The sequence below is a fragment of the Callionymus lyra genome, chromosome 4, assembly GCF_982586985.1.
Source record: "Callionymus lyra chromosome 4, fCalLyr1.hap1.1, whole genome shotgun sequence".
Taxonomy (NCBI): Eukaryota; Metazoa; Chordata; class Actinopteri; order Syngnathiformes; family Callionymidae; genus Callionymus; species Callionymus lyra.
Genome location: NC_141821.1, coordinates 30,608,497 through 30,635,383, shown reverse-complemented (window position 1 = coordinate 30,635,383; position 26,887 = coordinate 30,608,497). Strand labels below are relative to the sequence as shown.

The 26,887-nt window shown below is 37.7% G+C and overlaps 1 protein-coding gene across 1 annotated transcript in view; it reads left to right on the top strand.

Annotated features, from left to right (window-relative positions):
- Positions 1 to 26,887, top strand: part of nhsl2 (NHS-like 2) — an 88,503-nt gene that overhangs the window by 39,355 nt on the left and 22,261 nt on the right. The window contains exon 2 of the mRNA XM_087789689.1: positions 13,958 to 14,185. Coding sequence (XP_087645815.1) covers positions 13,958 to 14,185 — 228 coding nt within the window. The remainder of the gene's footprint in view (positions 1 to 13,957; positions 14,186 to 26,887) is intronic.

Genomic DNA, 26,887 nt, shown 5'->3' with positions numbered 1-26,887 from the left:
GTGTTTAAAAGAATGATACATTTCTCCTTTCTTTACCATTTGATTTTCATGATGTCACAAGGCTTTATGTGGCTGTAAGCTACATGTTAGTTTAGCTAGCTATTTAACTACATTAGCATTACTTATCTTAATGATAGTAACAACTGGCATTACAAGTTTCTGATTCTGAAGCTGAAAAGCTTCAGTTTTGCACCTACAAAAAAATGCAACAAAGCATGCTCACCCTTAACTTCCACCAACCACAAGTCTTCTTCTGTACATTAACTGGAAGGCGTTCTCTCTCATTAGCTTACATGCTAATTGACGTACAAATGGATGACCTCCTTGAAAGCAGTAAAGTAAAAGGAGAAAAATTATGTTAATAAACACAGTGTGCTTTTATGTCTTGTTAATGTTTTTTAAAGAAAATATTTCCCTTTACTCTACTCTCTTCCGACTACATTAACATTCTCGTCCATCCATCCTCTGAGTTATAAACCCTTATTTTACATCTTAATCCCACTACGTGTCACCAGCCTGTGCTATTGTTCACAAACCATCTGTATCTGTATCTGAAATACACCATCTGTAGAGAATTCTCGCTGCAGCGACTGTGCAAAATGCCCATAAGTAAATGACTTATGCGCCGTTGAGAATAGAATAGACGCTCGTAGTTTTCTTCTAATCACATCATTCACAGAGAGAAGTCGGAGATGATGTCAGTTTAACGTTCCTTTGATATTGTTTGTGCCGCTCTATACATTAGCAGTTGTTTTTAACCTGTTTTAACTGCTGCAGTTACGTTTAATACCCATGTTTACTGACATGTTGCTATTAAGTTAAAGTTAAGTTTGTGTGCTTAGTTTAACAAGGTTTATTAGTAATTGATCAAAGGAAACACTAATGTAAACCTGTTTATGTAGCATTTCTGTGTAACACCTTTTTAATTGTATTGTATTTGATTAATTAATTTTCTTACATTTTTTTCATTTTTTACTCACAGCGTCCAACCTTGACTGGTGACTTTTGGTCAAATTTGCTTTTCTCCCTCCATAACAAAATAGTTATTATCCCTAGGAACTAGTTAATTGAGAGAAACTGTAACTGAGTTTTGGATCTTGACTTCACTTGACTAAAAGGGTCTTGTCATAAAGATCTTATGTGACATTCAAAATGTTGTGTATTTCACATTCTGTAGTTGAATTATGTCGCTTATAACGTAGTCCAGAGGTCCCCAACCTTTTATGCACCATGGACCGGTTTAATGTCAGACCAGATTTCTCGGACTTGTGCAAGTACCATTTCACTTCCTATATGATAACAAAACACGCCACAAACACTAATCTCTCTTCAAAAGGTTTTTAATGAGTAAAAAAACGTATAAAACATTCAACATAAATGTAAAATATGTTGTAGAACGTGTCCTGCAATCGCACGATTGAAGTTATTTTCACTAATCAAAACTTTTTTTTAAAGACGTTTAAAAAGGTTTATTGTATGTTCAATATAATAAAAAAAACACCTGAACCCACTGTGAACTCTTACAACTTTATTTACAGCGTACTCGTAACACCACGCCAAAAACATAATAGAAAGAAACATCCACTCTGTTGTCTTTATCATGCTCTTCCGCATGCTCTCTGGTCGCTATGGTAACGTATAAACATACCTTCAAAATAAAATGATACAGGTAAAATACAGATGCACCTTGAAACTAGTATAAAGTGCATGTTTTACTCACCATAACGCCGCTAACATATCACGTGACCCAGATGCAAGAAGGGAATCCAGTAACTTTTCGAAATAAAACATTGCAACTCGGATCATTAGAAAAAGCAGACATTATGAAAATTTGTTATCCTTTCTCTGCGACCTGGTACCTTATGACCCACGGCCCGATGGTTTGGAACCCCTTACGTAGACCTTGTGCATGAAAATCTGCAAAAAGGGTTGCAAACTTTGGACTCTCCTGCAAAGATGAATTCATTAAAGTGTGAACAGATCTTTCTGTACATGATGCACTAAGAGCCTCCACTTAATCGAGGAGTAATGGAAACATAATTGCACCATCATTAAAATGGATTTAGAAATTAAAACATTTGCCAAGCGGAGATGGCAGGAGATCAGTGACATGAGTCAGTTTTCAAACAATGAAAAACAAGGTAAACAATCTTTACTAAAGTCAAAAACAGAGTGAAGTGGAACCTGGACTGTGCGGTGATGGCTGCTGTCTGTCCAGTGGACCAGAAGAGAGGAGGAGATAGATGGTGTGTGCTGTCACTCACCACTGACACCGAGGCTTCTGGAAGTAATCAGAGAGACTTTAATGGCCGTCGAATGTGATGCAATGGAAACGGAGTCTTATATCATCATGTCAGTGCAACAGTGCAGGCACGAGCACACAGACATAGAGGTGCTCAAGAATAAAGGTTCTCTAAGTGTGAAGCAGGTGAGCTGAAGCCAACAGGGTTTGTAGTTTCATCGTCAAACAAGGTTAACTTGAGCAGAAAGGAGGCCTGGACTGTAGGAAGTGGTGCCAGAACAAGTCAGTGGGCCTGGCATCTGGTGATAAGCTGTCTCTGGGGACTGTGGTTCTGTTCGGACTGATGAAGTCAAAGTGGACAGGATGCTTTGCAATTGAATGTGCTACGAGAATCTCTTGTTATATTTTAATAAGGAAGGAAAACGTATCAGAACAACATATTTGGACTGAAATATGTATTAGTCACATCCTATGGCTGAAAAGGAAGTTGCCTACAACATTTTTAGGATTTCCTCTACGTTGAAAAAAACCTTGAGAAGTTCTGCTCCTGAGAAAGGGATAGATTGAAGTATAAACACAAATGTTACCATTTCTTCTCAATAAAATTCTTAGGTGGAACCAAAAACCAAGTTAACAAGGCCGAAAACTGAAACACAAAAAACGTATTACAGTATTTTTTTTGTACCATTTATTAACTATTAACTGTGTGCATTCCTCATTTAAATAAAAAAAAAAAAAATAAATAAAAATGTGTTGTCCAAGACCATACAAATCAAATGAAAACATGTATGCATTGTAATGTTTTGTGCTGTGTTTTTACTGTAGTGTCTCACTGAATCACGTTTGTTTGTAAACAATGTAAATGTCAATAAAACGGTCTTAATACTTCATACTCAGGTTAGCATTACAGGTTTTGCAATCGCATCATTGCCTACATCACAATAAAATCTTGTCTTGGCTGCCATTTTCAGTCTGAAATTTTTTGTTGGCCAAATTTTCATTACAGACCTAATATATTTATCTATGTTTAGGACGTAATTCTAGCTTTGTTTAGCTTGGTATACCAAAACAAATCTCCAAAAGACTATAACATGCATGCCCTCTTAAAAAAAAACTTTAAGAGCTTCATTAGGTTCTATCATCTTCATTTATCCACAATCTGCAGCTTCTGGTGCGGTCGCTCTAGCCGCTAGTCTAAATATTCTCCTCGAAAACACGGGTAAATAAATCTAAAAAAGCAGTTCACATGTGTTAAATAACGCCGTAATGAGACAGCACTTGTTTGCCTCAAGGAGGACTTTCATTGTGTAGCTGGTTGTCCTTGCTTTGAATCCACAAGTCCTGTCTGCTGCTTGTTTGTCCCTTTAAATATTGAAACACCCTTTGTTCTGCATGAAATGTTAACTCGACACGGTGGTCTTTGCCAGCGTGCAAACACAAACTTGACTCAATGGACCAAAAAGATGTTTCGTGTTTTTGTCGTGTAGCGTTTAGCAGGCTGTGTTTCGGTGGGACAGACTGCTGTCACACTGCTCCTCAGGGCGTCTCATATCACTTGCTTTTTAAACTTTTATTTGCCAAACCTCACTGAGAACAGTTGGCGGGGATGAAGGCTGACAGTTGTGTGTCTCTGTGTGTGTGTGTGTACACACTGCACCTTGAACCACAGGGTTTGCAGAAGCTGTTTCCTGTAATGGACGGTGGAAGATTGATGAACTACAGCACCATGAGTCTGCAAGGACCTTCAGTGAGGAGAGAGTCTGGCTGGATCTGTTTGTTTCACGGCAAATAAAAGCAAGAATTATGTCTTATTATATGTAGAAAACGTGTTGAAATACTGTAGGAAATGACCTTCTATCAGGTGAGAGGTAATGCATAATAACACACTCGCTTTTCCTCGCCTGGTTTCGGATTCATTTTTCTCTCACACACAAACTTCCTGACCTACACCAAAGGTTGCTGAGTCAGCGGGTCTTGTCTAATGATATTTGCTACGTTTGTATGTCATCAATCACCATGATAAATAATCAATCCCTCCGTACGTATGTGTGTGTGTGTCTGGATTTATAGCTGCGGCCAGAAAAGTGTCTCACACTCTATTAGTTGAAGTGAGTTATGGGATTCAATAGTTTCTGAGGAATGTTGAACTGTAAGATTCATGCGTGTCTATATTAGTGTTTAAATACTTCTCCTTCGGGTACGGTATTTAGTGGAAGCTTGGAAAGGAATGCATCCAACTATTCCTGGACTTTGGGCGTGTACACTCATCCATCTCTTTGGTTTTTATTGTAAATCTGACATCCTGACTTTTCAAGATGAATGTGTTTTTACTATATTACTTTTTGAGATTTGCAACATTTCTCAACCACCGTTATTTCAAATGACTTTTTAATCATTAGTAAGGATTTGCTTGATATAAAATGTCACTGTTGCAGTGTCAAATATATCTCTTTCAGGTCCACAGGTTAAACAAATCCTGTCCTAATGCAGTAATAGGGCAAATAGTGTTGACCTCAATAGGAGAGAGACAGCAAGAGGAAAAAAAAATGTGGGTCAAAACATTTATAAAAGATTTGTATTTGTTTGTTTATCTGGAATTCATAGCATTGTTATTTTTTCAATACTAAAAGAGGCACAATGTAAGATTGAACTGGTAGTGTAACAGCGTAACAGTTCCCCCTCGTGTTCGTCTCTGTTATTTTGATGGTCTGCTTCATTCCAGCATCAAAGACGCCATAACTCAGTTCACTCTGGGCGTGTCTCTGTCTGTCTCCTCTTCTATTAACCCTTGTTGTGTTGTCTCTGGGTTAAGATGACCCTTAGTCCTGAAAACAAATGTGTTTTCGGTATCCCTTCTGTTGTCTCTGGGTCAAGGTGACCCGGTGGCATGAAACAAATTTCTTTGTTCTAGCCCTTTGTTTTCATGCCACTGGGTCAGCTTGACGCAAAGATAACAAAAGGGTTAAAGTACATCTTTGCCATGGACAAACTATTTTCAATCACCAGTAACTCAACATCGCATCAGTTAGCATTAAAGCTAACGCTAAAGCTGATTTATCGGGAACACATACAGTACTGTTATGTTATCAGTTTTATCTTGACCTTTAAAGTATATACTTTATTGAATATTGTTTTGATCGTTTAAGCGCTTTGTGACTCTGGTCTGGAAAAGCGCTATATGAATAAAAATGACTTACTTACTTACTTACTTACATAAAGATATAAAAAAATGACATGATCCCTCTTTCTTTCCTGAGCAAACATTGATGGTTAAGATCAACAAAGAGCCTTCATGTTTGCACTGAAATGTCCACACTTTGCTGTGTAATCTGACACGGGTGAAATCAATGCACGTTTACATTGACTTTACATCTGAATCATTTGCTCAACACGGTCGGTGTGAAGCCTCCACATATGCTCAATTAGAACCAGCAGACTGAGCGCCAGCCATTGTTTTTCAGGTGGAGTTTTTGACTTGTGTCCATTTTTCTATCAGAACATCTCTAGAAGTAACTGTGGCTGCAGTTGGAAGTGTGTGTGAGAGAGGTGTGAGTGAGTGCTTTACAATCCAGTGATTCATTGTGGTTGAATCAATTAGGAAATGAAAATCTAAAATCTAAATTCTCCTCTGTATCCAGCTGTAGCCTTCCAATGACGCACATGAGTGAGTCAGTTCCGCTTTCATGCTGGTCCAGAGCCACTCATTTAGACCTAGTTGAGTTCTTATCAAACTACATAAAAATTAAATATCAAAAAATTAACGTTTTGATATTTAAGTTTCATGTTAATCTTTGTATCTTTGTTTCTAAACCAAAAATGTTGACTTATTAATTACTAACAAGAAAAATACAAAAGTTATCCACATTGTTAATATTTCAATAAAATACAGTTGAAGTCAGTATCGCTGTATTCAACATTTTAGTATCGATACTTAAACGAGATTTTTCAAATTCCAGGAGAGTTTTTTTGGGGGGCACTTGAGTCCAAGTTTACCTCTGAGTGTGGGTCAGTAGCTGCAGGGTTCTGCCAACTCGTTTTCTCATTAGGAAACATTTTGTACAAAGATTTGGAAAGAATCCAATCCTCTTATCTTACTTGACGTGTTCGAGCCGTGCCTCATTGCAATGTTATTTTCCACAGCGTGTGAAAGAAAGTCTTAAGTGTTGTTGTTGTTGTCGTGTGTTTGACAAGAAGCAGGAGTAATCATCCTAAATTCTCTCTCCAAATGTTCAGGATTGTAGTTTTCCGAGCGAAGAGATTGTCGTCTTGTTGATCTCTCCTGCTGCGTTCACTGATATTCATCTGCTCCCATGAGAAGAGTGAGAGACTGCAAAACATGTAGATTAGTGTTTAAGCTTCTCCTTTTGTTTTAATAATAAAGATTGTGTAACTATTTTTTACTATCAACTCATGATGTAAAGGTAATTATGTATTTAAAATATATATAAATATATTATTTTAAGGTTAATCATTGCACTAAAATGTGTTCTCACACATATCTAACTGTATATACAACAAATATGGATTGATCTGTTATATTTTATTTAATTATACTTTTTCCTTACATTTTGTTTTTCTTCTTCTTGTTTTCTCCCCTATTATGTTCATACTATGTGAAAAACAAAATAAAACATTTGATCACTTGGGTCTATAAGAGGCATTTTCAAGAATAGAATGAATTAAAAGAATGTATCATTAAATATATATAATATATCCTATAGCATGAAACAAGCTTTTAGCTTTAATTCACATGCTGCCTTAATAAAAATATTACTTAAAGCAGTTTAATTATTATGTTAACTCTGGGTCAAGGTGACACAGTGGCACCAAAAACAAATGTGTTTGAGGTATCCCTTGTGTTGCTTCTGGATCGAGGTTCACCTATAGATAACACAAGGATTAAGTAGGGTTTATTTCACTCTTTTCAATAATTGAAGCTTTAACAGTCAGATGAGTGACAATTGAAAGTGCTTGGACCGGAAGTGAAATCATTTACAGCATTATTAAGGATAATGGAAGTCAATCTCATATAAATAATTGTTTCTAAATAATATTCAGTTTAATAGGAGAAGAATAATAGGCATACACCCTTTTCTGAGAATAATTTTGTTTCATATGATAAACAAAAACACCCAAGAGACAGATTCAAAAATATATAAATTGAGAAATCATAGGAAAAAGTAACTGGACACCGACAGCAGACATGTGTTTTTAATGATGTCAGAGACTCAAAATGATCCAAGGCTATGACATCATGCTTCATGCATATTCTCATGTAGGTTTTACATGTCTGCCTGGTTCCACTGTAGCCTAGCAACCCTGGCATAAATTGAGTTTTCAAAACAACATTTATAGTCATTATCTCCATGACATGATGATTGTGTGTGTTCACATGTGTGTGTGTGTGTGTGTGTCAATTGTGTTCTTATCTGAACAGCCATCACGATGAACGTGACGCACATCTCTGCATCAGTAATTATCATGGGATGAGATCTTGTACACGTCTCATTGTTGCTCCTCCTGACAGCTCAGAGGAAGATCTCGTATGTGCTTGAAAACACACGAGCAGGAAAAGATTTCAGGCGAACACAAATCCATGGAGACGGACTAAAGGAGATGTGGGAGTGTGACTCTGGTACGTTAATTACTTCCGTGGACTCATCACAGCAGACTCGACGAAGAAGAGCTGTAAACACCTTCTCAGCTATTTGTGTACGTGTCTATTGATTTGTTGAGGCTGTGACTATGGAATTAAATTTATCTTAAATTGCTGTAAATCCCTAAAGAACTTCAATTGAATAAACTGTCACTCAAATAGAATCCAGTTCATTAACACATTTCCTCTCACTGGAAATGATATTCTGTGATAATAACATTGAATCTGTTTTATGTGTCACTTTACTTTTATTGTAGTTCTCAACGCTTCTCAGGTGCAAAAAAAAGATTTTAAAATTCAGTTGTTCTACACATGTCTGCTCTGCAGATGGCAGCACTGAGCTTCACAAACGCCCAGACTGAAGACTGAACTCAAAACTCAAAACTCAATATAACATTAAACGAATAGATTTTAACGGCTTTAGTTTAAAGAAACTTTAGATATAGGGTTCATGTTGCGAGCAATTGTTCAAATGTAATGTAAATTCTACAGCTTTTTTTAAATTTCTGAATACATTAAATTAACTAAAATATGCAATACAAAAGTAGAATTGTATTGTGGTAGTGGAGTCACTCAACTTCATCTCCAGGTGGTCAGGTCTACATTAAAAATATGTGTACATCATTTAGTGAGCAGATAACCTGTCAGATGATGATGAATTCAGCCTTTTGTTTTGAATTAATTTACATTAAATCAATCAAGGTAAGTGTATAAAATATAATTATATATATATATTATCTGTATTTAAGTAATACATTTGTGAAATTTGAACTACGTAAATATACAGTATTGTGAATAAATATAATTTTCACATGGTATCTGAAATCTTAATAACAAAAAATGCAACAAGATAAATAACAACTGCATCTCATGAATTCCAGCTCCTGTGATTGTCTCCAGAAAAAATGGAATAAAAAATATCTTTTAAACAATATTTCTGAACATAGATGAACATTTGTCATGTAGATTGTTTCTAACTTCATATCATTGGCTTCCTATTTGTTTCTAATCTAGGAAGTGAAGAACTCTATGGGTGTTTTATTTTAAACAGTTTCTTTGAATCAATTGTGTCAGAGAAGTGGATCTCCTGTGACTAATTTCTCTTCCTGGACTTTCCTCTGATCCCAATGGTGTCTCTTTCCAGGACCAGCTTTTCTCCCTTTACTCCAAGGACTGTGGGATTGCTTTTTAAATCTGCCCAGTGATGCCCACAGGCCTGTGTTTCTTCTCCGTCCAATCCCCCCATCTTCCTATTTCATGTCACCGTGGTTACGTAAGGGAGGAAGAGAAAGGAGTGACGTCGACTCCTGAGAGCTGAGTGCTCTCCGGTGGATGTGCCCCTGGTGCTGCTCAACTTTTAATCAAGATTTAGTTTTAACATCAAAGGAATTGAACTGTCCCATAATCCCATTTGTCACTTTTCACTTCAGACATTTTGTTGAAATCCCTCTGGGAAGCTCAAGCCTGCTGTAGTATCATTGTTAATACGACTCAGGTTTTAGGAGCCTGACAATCTCACTGAAGTAAGGAAATTATTTCGTAATTATTTTTGGGATTAAACTACTTTATTCCAAAAATATTGCACTAGTTTCAAAAGATCACAGGTATTGATTTAAATTATTATTTAACCTAAACCCTAGAAAAGAAGGTTTTGTCAATGTAATCCTATCGGCAATGAAACGTCAGTTTTTTTTTTCTCATATGGTCCCTTTTCGTCTGCTGTACATCATTACCTTAGTTCATACTAAGCATCTTCAGTACCAAATTATTCTCATCATAATCACACACACAAACACACATGTGCGCTTTAGGAGTGCAATTTACACCTCATACATTTATTTTTATGCTCATTCTGGTTGATTTATCTTTCAATTACAGATGTTTTCATAGTTATTTATGCAACATAGTGAGAGGTCTTACGTAACTTACTGACATATCGGTAAACCTTGATGTGTTCCAGCACTAAATAAGTTCAGCGCAGCAGTCTATCCCAGGTGTGTAAGAGGCAGGAGGTGCCAGAGTTTAGATACGAGTAACGATTTCTCACTTGAGTTCGACATGCGTCTAGAATTTGACACATGGTCCAACTAAGCCAGAAGTCGGTAGGAATCCAAAATGAATCTAAAACTTGTGTAATTGAGTTCGACACCCTTGTTTTCTAATTAAAAAAAAGTTTTGGAAACATTTTAAAACAAATGTCTTGACTAAAATATACAGAAACAAGACTAAAATGTACTGTACAACAAAAATATATGACGCAAAAGTATATTTTTTTAAACAAGAAAACACATATTTTCAAATTTAACATGAAAAATGTAAAAACTATTCAGCTCACAGTTTCAGTCAACACAATAATACATGTATTTTAATCTCTTTGCACTTGATGGAGTCTACTGAGTCCTTCAAGAAACATCTATAGACGTTTTTATTTGTTCAGGCTTTTCCTTGATTTTCTGGAACTCCTGTTGTGTTATCAGTTTTATCTTGATCTTTTAAGTATATACTTTATTGAATATTGTTCTTCTTGTTTAAGTGCTTTGTGACCCTGGTCTGGAAAAGCGCTATACAAATAAAAATTACTTACTTACTCACTATTGAGACGTTTATGGGGTCGAAGTTGAGTCACTTGGCACTGGGGCTGCACAAAAAGCCCTTCAAACAATGATACACTGGGGAAATACTCAACTATGATGTATATATTTTAAAATAGTCCACTCAATGGAATTGGTTGCAAAGATTCTCCAACACTCTAAAGCGAAACTAAACCAGTTAGAGTGAAGCTTCAGTGGAAGTGATACGTGGATTGTAGATGGCTGTTCGTAGGATGACTGGCATTAGGAGACTTTTACACTGATATTGGTCTATATTGATATTGATACTTTAACTTTGTTACATTGAGGAGGTTTCTGGGTAGAGAGAAGTCTGGGCCTCTTTGCTGAGGCCGCTCACAAGTAATGGAAAAGGATAGATGGAATAGAACTTTCTTTGACTCAGTAAAAGCCTCTCATGTCCTTCCATCCTGTCACGTGTTTCAGTCTCAAGTAGAAGAAAAGAAATTCACATAAAAATCTTCTGTCGGTTTTGTTTAAATAATTCCATCAACCCCGCTCATTCAGTGGTGATTGTTATGGCAGTAACTGAGGTGCAACAAGGCTACTAGTCTGTGAACAACCTTGTTAGACAGTCGACGACTCCTCGCTGTGCTAATGTGCAGTGGGAGGCTTGTGTTCGCACTGAGGCCTCAAGGAAGGATGGAACGGAGAATCGTCTCTTCCTCATCAGAGTGTGTGTTTGCGATCGTTCGTAGGACTCTTGAGGTCGATACACACCCACACAAACGTTCGATCATGTATTTACTTTCTCCAACGTCTTTAAAAACTCGTTATAACGTGAACTGGCTGCGGGTTTGTTAATCCCGACGACAGTAGAAGTTTCACCTCTCCACCATTAAACCTGGCACCCCTGAGCTCTTATTACAGCGAATACGCTTCAAAGAGTGGTTGTTCTTCAAAGAACATTGTCTGTATTAATATTCTGAGGGTGGAAGTTACCTGAGGTTCTTTCACGAGAACGAAAGTCCTCTGCAGGAAAAACATCTGGTTAAGAATGTTCCATTGATATTTGAAAAGCGAAGTGTTTGACTGGAGGAGTGTTGGTTGAAACTCTGATCGCATCACAGTTGCAAACCTGTTCAGGAGCAAGTTGGGGAAATAATGTGCCTTAAAGGTTGACCATAATAAAAGTGTAGTTGTTATTTAAATGACTCTAAGGTCAAAGGTCAGATGTTATACTGCTACACCCAAAGTGTGATCCTTTGAGGTAGCAATAAATCAGAATCAGAAAACTGTTGCCAGTATTGTAGAGCAGTGGTCCCACAGCTGCACGGTCTGTTAGGCATCTGTTACAATGAAATATTAACATTTTTTATTTTTTATTATTACTGTCTGTAACCAGTTTTGCTATGACAAATAGACGGTATTCTCACCGAATTAAAATTAGCTAGTGGCTCTTGACGCTCTTGGTTGCTTCAATGTTGACTTAGTTGGCTAAGCTACATTTAGCATTATAACATCTTTGTAGAGGTCATAATTGTTTGGTCATCAGTTGGTGATTAGTTTAATTCTTATCTAAAGTTATATTATGAAGAAAGACCTATAAGTAAATTAGAAAAATGTGTGTTGCATCTTTTGGAACAGGGGATCCCAAACTTCACCATACCAAGCCCCCAAAAAAACATTACCGTAGGGCTGGGGACCCTCTTTGCAAAACACAGAAAATTCTTCACTCATATGGATAAAGGTCAAATTTTGAGTGAATTTACTAACATTTTACCTTCACTTTTCAATACTTATGATGTGTTAATCATTCCGGGTCATCATGGCCATTTATTTGTTTGTCTTCAAAGCCACACTTGCTGCCTTATATTTTTGAATTCTGGATGACCATGAGCTCTTGGAAGCAGAATCTTCCATGGCTGGACTGTTGTTTTTCTTCTTTGGTCTTTTCCCAGTCAGAAATCCTGTCCATTTCTCTGCTTACTAGCGAACTACAGGCACATACAGGCAGGAAGAGACGGAATGTGACATGGTTAAGGTGGCGTGTTTAGATACAAACTGATTGTTCTATGTTTAAATAATTTTATATTATATCATTTTCCATTCTGCCCCCCTAGCGCCCCCTGCCGGGCCCCCACTTCTGTTTGAGACCACTATGAATGTGCTCTTATCGATTAATTTCTCGGCACACAATGTACTGATGGTGATTTCTTTCCAACATTTTTTATTGTGAATATATAACTGCTAATTGCCATTTCCAGTTTCCATGAATTTGCATAATAAAGACAGAGAGTTGACTAAACTAAATGGCTGCAGTTTCACTGCCTATATCATAATTCATACCATCTGAACTTCACCTCTTGACTGGAGTTTGGCTAATCCAAGATGGCGGCCTCAGTAAATTATCTTCAAAACAGTGAATGACAGTCGGTGCTTTAACCCTATGTAGCTGGGACAGCCACAACCATTCCTACGTCATTTTAAAAGACATAAATTCTTCCACCCTTCCCTGACATTCTTCACTCCATCAAATGTCCTCCACACAACACAAACTTGTCCTTTACCACGCACTTGACTCGTGTGGTCATCCCCCATCCAACACCATTTGACACAGAGAACAGCTGACCTTTTGACCGATGAGGGTGTCATGGTCAGTGCAGCGCCTTCACAAGGTCAGTCCAGGGTTATTCCTGCTCGCTGAGTCAGTGGATTCTTTAAGATTCTATCCTCTTAAAACCATCAGAGTTGATCTTTAACACTGAACTTTGACCTCTCAATTCCACGCTTGTATACCTTCTCTCTCTCCTCCGGATTGTCATGTTGGATCAGCTGCTCCACGTCTCATGTGGTTCCGTCAGCTGTGATCGGAGGCGATGGCTTCTTCATGTTACCATTGAACGGTCATTTGCCGGCGCTGGGCTTGATTTGTTGTGATTGTCTGTTTGTGTTTGGAGGTGTGATGGTGACGGACCCCCGACAGCTTGCTCAGCCTTTTTTTTTTTCACTCGTCACACAAACTTCAGCCAGAAAAAGTCCTGCCTTCGCTGCCTACTTTAGGAGCCCCAATCCCCTTCTCCGCTAATCCCCTCTTCTTCCTCCCTCTGCTTCTATCTTCTAACTCCTCTCTCCTCCTAATTAAGCTCTCGCTCTCTGTTTTCCCTCCGAATCTACCTCTTTCCAGCCCCTCCCCTTTACTCTCCCACCCTCTACTCCTCCTTTCCTCCCTCCTTGTTCTCCCTGACAACACCACCGTTATGTAATCTCCATCCCAGAGTGTTAGATATGCAAATTAATATATATATTTTTTGTTATTTTTTACCTTAATTCCATCTGACGCCTCAATCTATTCAGCCATCACTCCATCGCTCCCCTCCCTCTCTCTCTCGCTTAATAATCTTATTTTCCGTGCTTATTTCCGTCCCTCGCTCGGTCCATCCATCACTTGCTCTCAACCTCTCCCTCTCTCTCTCTCTCTCCTCCCTCGCTCCCTCCCTCCTGGTCCAGGCACCAGTGGTCTGGAGGCAGAGAGCGGCAGGCGTGGAGGCAGCAGCAGCAGCAGCAGCATCCACGGCGACGGCAGCCACAGCGGCGGCGGCGGCGGAGGCAGCGGCGCGGCTCACTTCAGGTCTCCATGGCAACAGAGCGTGAACGTGTTCGGATCCTGGAGCAGGCCTGACTGTGTCGAGGAGCTGCACCAACAGGCGCAGCTCAACCTCCAGAGCCTGCTGCAAGGTAAGGAGGGATGGAGGAGGGAAAAAGGAGTGTGTGAGTGTGTGAGGTGGGTGGGGAAGACGAGGAGGCAGAGGTGGGTGGAGAGTGTTTACATGGCCTGGACTGCGCCGACATTGGGTGTGTGCGGTCTCAAAACGTGTTAGCATGCAGATGTGTGTGTGTTTTGTGCAATATTGTCATCATCTTGTTTGTGTTTGTGAGAAGCCAAAACAAGCTCCTGCTTGCATTAACCTTGCTGGGTTGTTTTCCCCAGAATATATATTTATTCTCCATGTCACGTGTTTGTTTTTGCGTGTTCGCCTGTTCGTCGGGTCCTCGGAATATCAATACCACAGTTGGAGTTCGATGCTTTTGATCTACATCAATGGTGGAGTTTGCTCCAGGAATAGAACGCACGTCTGTGTAATGTCCTCTGAAGTGGCGGACACTCCAGTCAGGATTTCAAAGTCTTCTGTTTACATTTGACTCTCTTTTTTATACCTGCGTACTTTGAGTTATTTTTACTTGAAAATGGTTTTAGTACCTGGGCAATCATAGGTCTCTGATGATTTTCTTTTTTAGTTTTGTCTTCTGCTTCATGTTATGTTCTTTGTGTGACTCATTCAGACCTGCTTCTTTATCAATAACTCAACAATTATTATTTTTTAATTTACTGCAAAAACTCCTCGAACACAAACAAATGTATTAGGAGATGTGTTGAAGGATTTCACTTGTTGATTCAAAAGAAGACAGTATGATCACTTAGATGAATAAATCCAGTCGGCGCTGATTTGCAGACCTTAATAAAAATCGCCTCAATGCTTTTGCTAAACCCAAGTTATAGAATCAAAACTTAAAACCAACACTATAAGTGTGACTGTAAAAATCAAAACCAATTTTATCTCTTTTGAACCAGTCTTTAGGTTCGACAGCACCTGGTTTAATAATAGAGAATCAGGTTCAACAAAAGACCCTGACACATTTCAGATAATACTTTATTGTGGTTGTACAATCGTGGAACAATCGGACAAAGAGGAAGTGATCGACTTTATTGACGAGCAGTTAAGAAGCCTCGGTTACAGCTGCATGGATAGAAAATGCCTGTAAGTTTCACAGAAGCATAAGTTGAAGTCATTGTTGTTCATCGTTCAATAATCCTTCCTGCTCCATCTTATTCCGCTTCTGCTCTCTCAATCGATCAACAATTCATTAAATAATAATAAAGAAATAAACAATGTATGCTCACACACATGAACAGACAAAGTGATAATATGTAATTTCTGTCTTTTATTATTTATTTACAACTTACACAAACAAGGTATAAATACCAAAACAAGAGCCAACAGCATCCGAAAACGTAACTTTTCCATGCCAACAAACACACTAAAAAAATGAACATCATATAATGTAGTAGCTTAACTAAAGAACAGTTATGAACATGGACTACTTCCCCTTGAAAAAAATGAAAAAGTTTGTTTAAATGAAAACAAAGTCAGTAAAAAAGAACTTCTTTGCAAAACTACAGGGAAACATCACTAGTCCTTTTAAGCTTAGGTGTCGTGAGGTGGCACGTGGAAATATGGCAGCATGTGGTTATCATGAATTATATACTGAGATACTGATATCACAAGCCATTCATGTCACCTCCGGGGCTCTGTAGGTTTGTGCAATAGTTCAATGAAAATATATTCTTATCCACAAACAAACAACAACAGAATATATATGTTCATTTATCAGGTAGAACACGAGACAGCTGAGACTGGAAAGTTCCTTCAGGGAGAGAAGGGAGACCAATGATTATGTTGGGTGGCGTCGATGACCCTCTGCAGCACTTTCATGTGTGCCACAGTGCAGCTTGAGAACCTCACTGGGATGCAATGTGGAAATACACTGTCACTATAGGTTGATTCACTGAAGTACTCTCAGGAAGTGGAGAAGCTCCTGGACATTCTTGACTACCTCTGAGGTGTGAGAGCTCCATTTGACGTCTGCATCCATGTGTACACCCGCCTGAAGTTGCACATTCAGCATCAAATCTTTGGGCACCACATAAGTTATATGTAAAGTCCATAGGTAACTGTATATCTTAGGTAAACATGTGAAATTATATAAATGACACAGAAACTCAAAAATATATAATCTTAATCGTACTAGAAAATGAATTCTTCACAAGATCATTGGTAGCCATGGCGACCTGAGAACCTTAAAGGGCACCTAATGTGCTCATTTAAGTGTCTCTTAAATTATTCTAGGACCTCTATTATACTCATCAGTATGTTTCTTTTTGCACAAAACTCTTAACGCTTAAGCCCCGCCCACTTAAAATGCGCTGTTTTGCATTCAAGGACTCATGTAAATTTCAAACTCACCCCTAAAACTCCCGTTTTGTACATTAAAAACAAATAAAAATAATGTTTCTGCTTAATGTACACATTACAAAAACACCTAAAGGCAGAAGAACTCTCACCATGTTTACATAAATATTTATTTTGTTTCACGATTAACATGTAGGTTCTTAACCGAGGGCTTCTAGGGGAGACACCTGCACCAGAGTGATGTCAGAATGTATAATTAAAACCTTAATCTCGTTTGGCGAGATTTCATGTCATTTTAAGTAATAACTTCAAAACGGAGCAACCTCATGATGAATGACCAACTGCATTTTGAAGAGGACGACTTCAACGTTTAGAACTTGTGAATAAGTCAGGAGAGTTGGGTTTTCACATTAGGTGCCCTTTAAGTTTGCTCGTATGGTCAACATAAGCTAAAATAGTTTGAAAAAGAAGTTAACTTTGGAAGAGAAGCCAAACTTTATCCTAATGTATCCGTCATCTGTATATCTACTTATTGAAATATAACATTTATCTATCAAACAAACATCTAACAGATATTTCGGTGAACTTGTGATACTTGAGGTTTGTTGCATCGTCTTCTCAGGCTTCTTACTCTTGCTATTTCAAATGTTTATATAAAAGCGGCCAGGAAGACAAATTTGAATTTTAAAATATAAAAAAAAAACGTAAAAATGTTAGGCTAAAGATGTTAAATGAGAACTAATCATAGTGAAATATAACTTAAATTCAATTTTTTCCACTTGTATTAACTTGTAATTACACTGACTAATACACACACATTTAGACTCATGTAACCATAATTTCAGGGCTAAGAAGATTAGATGCAGAGTTTCCAAAATAATAATAATACTTGTGAGCCGCGCATCAATCACAGCCATAAAAGTTATGCTTTCTTTAAAGAAAATGTTTATTTCAGTCCCCATGTGTCACTGTCAAAGTCTGCTGTTGTGTCAGGCTCGCTGGCGTCTCGTCTGTGATGAGAATAAAGACAGAAGACAGCCAAATCGTGGGTGGACACCGATAGGAGTGTGTGACAAACAGCATTCGTGCAGCCATTCATTTAAGTCTGTGTTGGTTTCCGCCTGTGTGTGTGTTTCTGACTTCCATGGATAGTATGTTTCTCAGTCAATCCTCGGACGTCCACTCATATTGTGTCGCTCCATCTGTCTGGGTGTGTTGTTACGTAACACTGAGCGAGGATCCGCACTCCGACCATCCTCACCATCAGTCTCCTGCTGGCCCCCGCTCAGTAAAATATTCATTGTCTTCTCGCTCTTCCACACTCTTCTCTCCATATTTATGAAGTCAGCTGTCATGCCTCCGTGTTCAACCCATCCAAATTTCCTCTGCTGAGATTCACCTTTCCTACCGCTATTAAGATTTCAGGAAGATTCACTCGCGGTGGCCAGATCTTCTCGCCGGAGCCCAGACAAGGATCTGAGCGGTGGGACCAGGATTCTTGTTGGATGTTTGACACGGTTAAGTTTGGAATTAAGATTTAATGTTTTGCCTGAACCAAAAACAATCCTCATATCCTGCTCCAACGATGAAGCTGACTTATGGTCAGGAGTTCCTGGCTGTCAGTCGGTGTGGGAAGAATAAGCTTTGAGTTTAGAGCAGAGAGAACAACTTAGTTCTTGTGTCCTAAATCCAGTGAAATCCGTGAAGAGAAGGAATCCAATCAGAAAGGTTCTGCTTCTGTCCTGGGATGCTCTCTGTACCTACATGGGATAGAGGAGCTGCCATCTTTGCTAAACAACCAAAGTTTCAATTAAATTTAAACCGTATTCAATTCACATTAAAAAAGTAATGATTTCCAGAAAGTCAAGTTCTGTCAACAATGGAAATAATTCGCCTGAACTTACTTGCTCTTTTTTTTTCATATATATTTTTGTAATTTCAATTTTAGATATTTATTTTTTTTTAAAAACCTTTGATACAGTTTACCTTTGTACCTGACTTACCCGGGCAGAGCTCACATATTTAATCTTACTTCCTATGATATTAATATCCGGGTTTCCTCAACAAAATGGAAAATAAATAGAAGAAGAATAAAGTTACACGTCTAATATTTAAAAAATATATTTAGAGTTGAAATATTAATGATTAAAGTTGCTTGGTTTAAGTAAGTAAGTAACTAATTTATATTTATAGAGCGCTTTTCTAAACCAGGGTTATAAAGCACTTAAACCCTAAAAGTAAAAAAAGCAAAAAACATATGCTAAAAAGATCACACCAAGTACAACACAGGAGTCACAAAAACTCAGGTAAAAGCCTGAACACATAAAAACGTCTTAAGATATTTCTTGAAGGAGTCAGTAGATCATCAAACACAGAGAGAGGAAGATTGTTCTAAAGCTTAGGAGCAACAGCCTGGAAGGATTTCTCTCCTCTGGTCCTGAACCGTGTGCGAGGAACCATCAGTATATTCTGATCCACAGACCTCAGAGCCCGAGCTGGGGTGTAAGGCTGGATCAGATCAGTGATGTAAGGAGGAGTCTGACCATGAATAGCTCTGAAAGTAAGAACCAGAATTTTAAAGTTGATCCTGAAAGAAACTGTCAGCCAGTGAAGAGTTTTAAGGATCGGATCTACTTCCTAAGGACTGCATAAATAACATAAAGAAATAATGTTGCAGTGGCTGATGGTGAAAAATATTCTAGATGGGGCCCTTTGTCCCTGTACATTTATCTGGATATAACATCTAAAGAAACAATCAAAACTAGTGTTCTAATCTTAGACTTTATTAATTTCATGTGTAAACGATCTACATCATTCCAGTTCTTAAGAAATATGGACAACTTAATGGGATACAGCCTGTTCGACTACACCTTCTCAACAAAAACATAACAATAAACCTGATAACCTGATATTAAACAGCAAGCGCACAGAACTGTCGAGAAATACTATCTTTAAATGCTGATTATAATGGGATTCTTAAAAAACATTTATTTAGAATGGAATACATTCCTGAATCCTTCTGTTTGCATTTGTGAATATTGACATTAACATACAAAGCTTGTGTCAGAACCGAGCTTCTAGGATTATTCTCCCGAGCAGAGCCCTCGGAACATCCAAATAAACCAAATTATTAAAAAGTTATTAACAACTTGTTCTCTGCACCAGGACACTTTATACACACTCATTACAAATGCACAAAAAACATACTGCAAATAAAAAAAAGTAGATCCTCTAAAACCTGCTTCGCTGAAGTCTAAAGCGCTCCACCAGGTAAGCTAAGACATTTGTGATTGTACACTTTTCTGATTTGCAACTATAAGGCTCCCTATTTCTGGCGCCGAAACCGCTTGACGCCCTGCTTGGCGCCCCCGGGTGGACGGGATATAATGACTGTGGAGTCGTCACAAACCAAGATTATAAACAGAACGTGAACACAATCAATGCAAAGTTCTACAAACTCATCAGTGTTCATGATTGATTCAAACTAAGAAAGTAATACAAATTAATAATATAATGTAAAAACACAGCCAGGTCGGCAGGAGTTTTGTGGCCCAGCGCCCTCTATGGGCCAGCTACCACAGTAATGTTGGTATGATTTCCCAATTTCCCGAAGGAGATCTCCAGAGGGATTAATAATCAATCTAAATATTGATTTGTTAAAATCTTCAGTGTTGTTCTCTTTGTGCACAAGCTTCATTATTGGCTAAAAGAGAAACATGTCATTTATGTATAGACAACATATACAGAGCGTAGAACTCGTTCAAATGTAACTTAATTACAATTAAGATGCAAACAACTAGAGAGTTGGTGCATTCAAGTGGAATCAATGAAACAGCCTGCTACATGCTCTGTTATTATTAATATGCTTGTTCAAGTCATTAGTCGGAAGAGGAACCTCCCTTTTTCACATTTTATACAACTTCAATTTCAAGCGAAAATACATTCTTTGCCAGCATTTGGAGCACTTCCTGAATATCTAGAACCCTGGCTCAGGATTATCCACAAAACTGTCTAATAGGGCAACATTTCGTCTCCAGTTGTGTTGGTGCTTAAACCTACGAAAAACTGACTTTTCTGTGTAATATCAAGACGATACTTCCTGTTTGCTTTTGAGACAATCCCACAAAGATTAATCTGTTTATTCCAGTTAAGTGATCCAACATTTATTATTGAGAGAATGTGTCGGAAAAGCAAGCAACAGGTCCTGGTCTTTCTGACCAGACCACAGAGTCACAAGATTGTGTATTTTCAACTCCTATGAATCTCCAATTAAAGTCAGATATTCTTTGATTTGTGTAACTTTTGGTGACATTTTTTTCTATTCATGAAAGCTTTGATTTACACAGTTGCCTCCTAATAAGAGTTGTGTCAAAGCCTCAGTTTACTAAACTAAAGAGTCTAGCCAGATGACAGCTTCCTTGAATCAAACTGCATTCTTGGAAGCGATACGATCGAAACCCTGGTGCAGGTCCAAGCAAAAAAGTGTATCACAAATTGCGACCATCATCAATTGATCAGTAGATCATGGCCTTGTTATATCCCTTTAGGTTAGGTTAGGTTAGGTAGAACTTTATTGATCCTCAGGAAGTCTACTTCGGGATATAGTTTTTTTTCCAAATTATCCACAGCAAATACAGCAATTTTTTATAAAAGATAATCAAAATAAAATAAGAACAAGAATGGCAAATGTAAGAGTCTTGTTGTTTGACGCAGCAGGTATGGACATATTCATGAAAACAAACACAATGTAGCCTCTCCACTTTTACAATATAAATCAATATATTACATATACTATATTTAAACAATGGTTATGTCTACCGGTCAGTCAGTACCACACGCTACGTTAATTAGCTCTTTGTTAGCTCGGCTAAGCTAATGAAGCATCGTCGGCAAAACTTTATTTTCTTGTCCTTTAAACAGTAAATATTGAATTTATTTAACATGAATCTAAACACATGCAACATTATGGGTGAGCTTCCTCTTAATATACAAACATTGTATATGTGAAATGAAATAGATGAAGGTCTTTACTACACTATATTTAGAAACCTGTTCTATCAACAAAGTCCTTCAATTCTGATTCATCAGTAAGTAAGTAAGTAAGTAAGTATTTTTTATTTATATAGCGCTTTTCCAGACCAGGGTCACAAAGCGCTTAAACAATCAAAACAATATTCAATAAAGTATATACTTTAAAGATCAAGATAAAACTGATAAAACAACAGGAGTTCCAGAAAATCAAGGAAAAGTGCAAAGGGAGAGGAAGATCGTTCCAAAGCTTAGGAGCAACAGCCTGAAAAGATTTCTCTCCTCTGGTCCTGAACCGTGTGCGAGGAACCATCAGTAGATTCTGATCCACAGACCTCAGAGCCCGAGCTGGGGTGTAAGGCTGGATCAGATCACTGATGTAAGGAGGAGCCTGACCATGAATAGATCTGAAAGTAAGAACCAGAATTTTAAAGTTGATCCTGAAAGAAACTGGAAGCCAGTGAAGAGTTTTAAGGATCGGAGAAATGTGAGTTCTTCTACTAGAGCGGGTCAGAATTCTCGCTGCAGTTCTGAATCAACTGCAGGCGAGACAGCTCCTTCTTGTTAAGACATGAACACAAACTGTTACAATAGTCCAGACGAGAAGAAAAAAACGCATGGATTACAAGCTCCATTACAATACAATACAATACAATGAATAACAGTTCATTCAGATATTTATTCTTATCCCAATCGTCCTACTTGAACCAACATTGAGCAAAGTGTAATTTTAGCACAAACATGTGTATGTAAATGAGTCTTTAGTTAAGTTTAGTAAAGATAAGTTGAGGGTTCTCAGAGCTGACCCGCTCTTCACTGGACTTGTATCTCATTTAAATGCTCGTTCAGATCTACTTGACTCATCCATTGCCAAAAGCATCTACATTTACTTTGAAGTTCACACTCTCTACTTGGCCATTGGTGTCCCTCGTAACTGATATCGACCATGAATGAGACTTTGACATTGAGATAAAAGGGTCACGCTTAGTACATCCCATGACAGCTGAACACATGTACACTGCATCACTTACAGGTAATGGACCGAGAGGTTTCATTTTTGGACTTTTTTCGTTGTCCCGATGTGGTATATCAGGCCTCAAGTTTTTCACCTGAAATGATTTTCTCAACAGTGAAGACAGAAGTCTTCGTCTATTTTTGCCGTAAATAAACATTTACCAATTTAATAACGGGTTGTCTCTGCTCACTTGTAGCTCCATGAACACCCGACTGATGCGTTCAAGTACGACTTAATAACTTGTGGTGCTTTCAAATCACAGTATTGTCTTTTGTGTGCACGTTTTAAAGTCACTTTTTTGAATTTCTTAGTGTTTATTGTTGTATTTATAGACAATAATAACACTATTTGAAAAGGCTTTCAAGTCAGTTTTTTTTATGAACATCTCTTTTATTGAGCTCACAAAGCAAAGATCTATTTATATATATTTTCTCTATTCTTGAGTCTGCTCACACAAAATGCAATGTGATTTAAATAGAGTAAAACTGTCTTTCAGCAGTAGAAAAAATAATTAAATATAGTTTATTCAACATTCCTAGCTTATACAGTGAGCCTTTATCCACCATCATTATGGCTGGCTCATCCAGTTCTAATCAGGCTGTGGAATTTTTTTTATGTTCCTGGCAAACTCCAGCGTATGATGTCATTGTAGACTAATCAAGAGAGCTGTAGATGTAGGAAAATCACATTTGGGTGGAAATGAGCTGCTTAGCAGAGGTCTGCGCTCCCCTGTGTGCTGTTATAGATGAATATTTATTGGAAAAGCTACTAAAGGGAATGAGTTTCATAAGTGTGGACCAATCCCGTCACATATAGATGTGTTTTGAATTAATTGAATTATCATTTGCAATTATTTTTGTCTGTCTTCAGACATGTGCCAAGTCAGCGTTTTTTTTTTTTAATACCAGTCCAGTTAGTGGACTGAGTCAGCAGTTGAGCACATGCTTTTATTTCAGTCCAGTCCGTGGTATCACCAGAGGACATTCAGCTTTACTGGCTTGTTTTATGGTCAAAGCCTGAATCTCACTGCAGCAGGCATGAGAGCAGCTTCTCCTACTGTCCTCGTGCCATTCCATCATTTTATAGCTTTTATCTTCTGGCCCCTCTGGACTCCCCTTACCCGGGATCTTTCCTTCTTCTGCAGCACTCTGGTGGTACTTAAGTGTCTTGCAAACAACAGAATGTGATGTAACATAGAATTACTTATCAAACTTTGAAAAAACATCCTTGTTTAAGGTGTGTCCAAGCATGCCGGGGTTAATGCCAGCGGTGGTGTCGCTCCAGATAGAGTCACCGAGTGCAATAACTTCAATCCTAAATGTCAGTGCATCCGTGTAATTGTGTCAGAAGGTCGGAGCCGCCGGTGGATAAGGTGTGGTCAATAACACTTATCTCGGAGGTGCAGCCACAGAATGCTGATGTGGGAAATCGCAGGGAAAGAATTAGATTGAAAATGATCTCCGCTCCAGCACAGTGAGAGAAGCTGTCCTTGAGCGTCGCTGGACTCCTTAGCGGTGGACGTGTGACTAGTTACACGGGTGTGAGGAAGATAAAAGGTTTCTTATAGAAGGATCATTGGTCACTTTTGCATTGGCAGCGTAAACAGTTTAGGACGTGGCACCTTCTTTAACGATAAAAAAGCACCTTCATTTGAATTCATGAATCAAAAGTACATTACAGCATTTAAAACCTTTGTTCTTCCAAAATGTATATGTATTGGCTTTAAAACTATGAAGCAAAATACTCTGAAAGTTCAGTTTTTTTAATGCAAAAACTTACTGAAACATTTCACTACAGTAAACTGCTTTAAAAAAGAATATACAATCCACTTATAAATTAAAAACAATACCTATGATAAGAATACAATAATCCACATGATTACATAGAATAGAGTGAAAAGTCACTCTTTATGACGTTATTACCATTTGTGTCATAAGTAGCAACTGGTGTAGTTGTTGATTATAATATAATTAATAGTTTTACTATTATTCCCTTTTACTTAAGCAAAAATACATATACTGCAGAAGACCATAGATGTGTCTGGTTCAGACTGACTTCTAAACAGAGATTACAGCGATACATACAAATAGTTGAATTATATATCATCATGATCTGATACCATTAAAGGATTAAGTTAAAAACAAGTTAATTTATCATAATGCATCAGGACTGAGACTGATTTGGACGTGAAACTTGATAGATCTGTGCTTTAAAAACCCAGATATCAACTTCTAGATAACTAGAATCTTCTAATGCTAATTGAAAAGCCATCTTTACTTTTAATGAATATGTGTGAAGCAAAAAATTCTGTCGCTTTCAATTTAAATGAGAATATAACACAGTATACTTCAGAAGTCGCTGCTGAAAGATAAAGATTATGATAGATTTCTATCACAAAATTGAGTTGACTTTACATTCTGAACAATATAAATTCTTTCCCGGTAAAACACTTTTGTCCCCTAGTGTCTGTTTATTTATGTATTTCAGGATTGTATTTTCCTTAGCAAGCCATTTTTTAGAGCGGCATCGCAACAAATCAAGCGAGAAAAACTCATCTGTCTTCCCTCTTTGCCCATGATTTATGTGAGGGATTTTAAAACCGGGATGGAAGTGTGACATTATTCACGTTGATTCAGCTTTCAGACAAGACGTGCCAGTTTGTATCAAAACGAAAAAGGTTCAGGTGTGATAGTTTATCATTATCAATGTTAAATGTTGATTTCTACATATTTTGATGGTTGAATACAAACTAAAAACTGTCTTTGAGGAGGAAATACATAAAGTCCACATCCTGATGCTTGCCTTTGTGTTCCTTAGCAGAGTCTGGCTAGCCTTATATTTATCATTAACACGTTTCAAACACTTGTTTAATTACATTTCCCTATTTTCTATAAGTGTTAGGGAACTAGTCTTAACTTTCTAAGTCATAAGCTTTGGTTTTCTGAACTCTGGAAACTATACCTTGAGAGAACAGTTGGCTAAAGTTCAGACTCGTGCATTGACTTCAGTTTTTGACAGATTGATTGAGATATTTATTGACAACAGTACGAAGTTCAAACGTAAATAGACACACCTGCTGCCGAAAGGATAAACACACAAGAAAGCCAAGGCTTATTTCCAACGTGGTCCCTTTGTGTGAGAGTGTCAGTGTGTGTGTCCGTGAGTGTCTGCAAGTGTATAAAGTCAAGTGGGGGAATATGTGTGTGTGTACCTCCACACGGAGCAGTTGGGGTAGGGAGACAATTACAAAATGCAATAACAATAAAATTGATATTAAAAGAAAAACAATGGTCACTATCAGCTAAAAAAAAGTGCCTCTTACCCATCCCTTAAGGGCACTTTTAAAATAAATAAGTTTTGAGTGTTCAAGATGAAGATGACAAAATCAATGGAAACTATTTTTAAAGCCCTTATAAGTATGTATGTCCGAAGAATAATTGAAATGTCGGAATTGTCGCCACTTTTTTGATTATGCAACAATTAAGGGATCTTGCTGTGTCAGTTTTTCCCTTTAATTCTTCCTGGTTATTTCAAAGAGTCTGTCAGTACTTTATATAAAAACACTATATCTGACCCACAGCTGTAAAGTACTTTATAAGTTACATAGACACCCGCAGAATCATTAGGTGGGTCGTCAAGGCAAAGGACCATAGTGAAGAATTTTTTTTTAAATAATGGAGAGAAAGTTCTACTACAGAGTAATGATTGTCAAATTAAACCAATTATTACAGAAAATATGAAAAATAATAAATATTTCTAAATGTTAACCAATGGTGTACCATTCACTTCTGACTGGCTCTTATAGGTTAAGTATTTTTCATCAATAGACTTGTGTTAGTTGGTTTTAGCTATATGCTGACATCCTGCACCGAGACAAGATGAAACATAGTTATCATTTGAAGGCTGACAAGACAAAGACGGATGAGAACAAGGGCATTCATTTGACTGCAATCTGCAACTCGGTGGATTCTTCACAACAGAAATAACAAATAAGTCGTACAGATTCATCTTTCTCTAGTCAGTCTCCCATGAGGATCAGTTCAATCGTCCGCTCGGTTCAATACTCACATTGTCGTAGTGTATTGTATTGAAAAAAACTGTAAGGAGAGCAAATCGATAAAACCACCAGTTTTGTGGCAATAATAAGATTCCTGTGATTAAATATGAAGACACTGTTTAATCAACATAGACATTCTAGGTCAGACGCTCTAATCGTTTGTGTTTTCTGTCACCGGGAGAAAAAAAAACCTGTGCGATGGTGCAAGCCAACACACACATGCATCCGTGTTAATGTGCAAAAATGTACACAAACAAATTCTCTGGTGGCGATGAAAGACGGGTATTGTGAATATCTTTCTTTCCCCT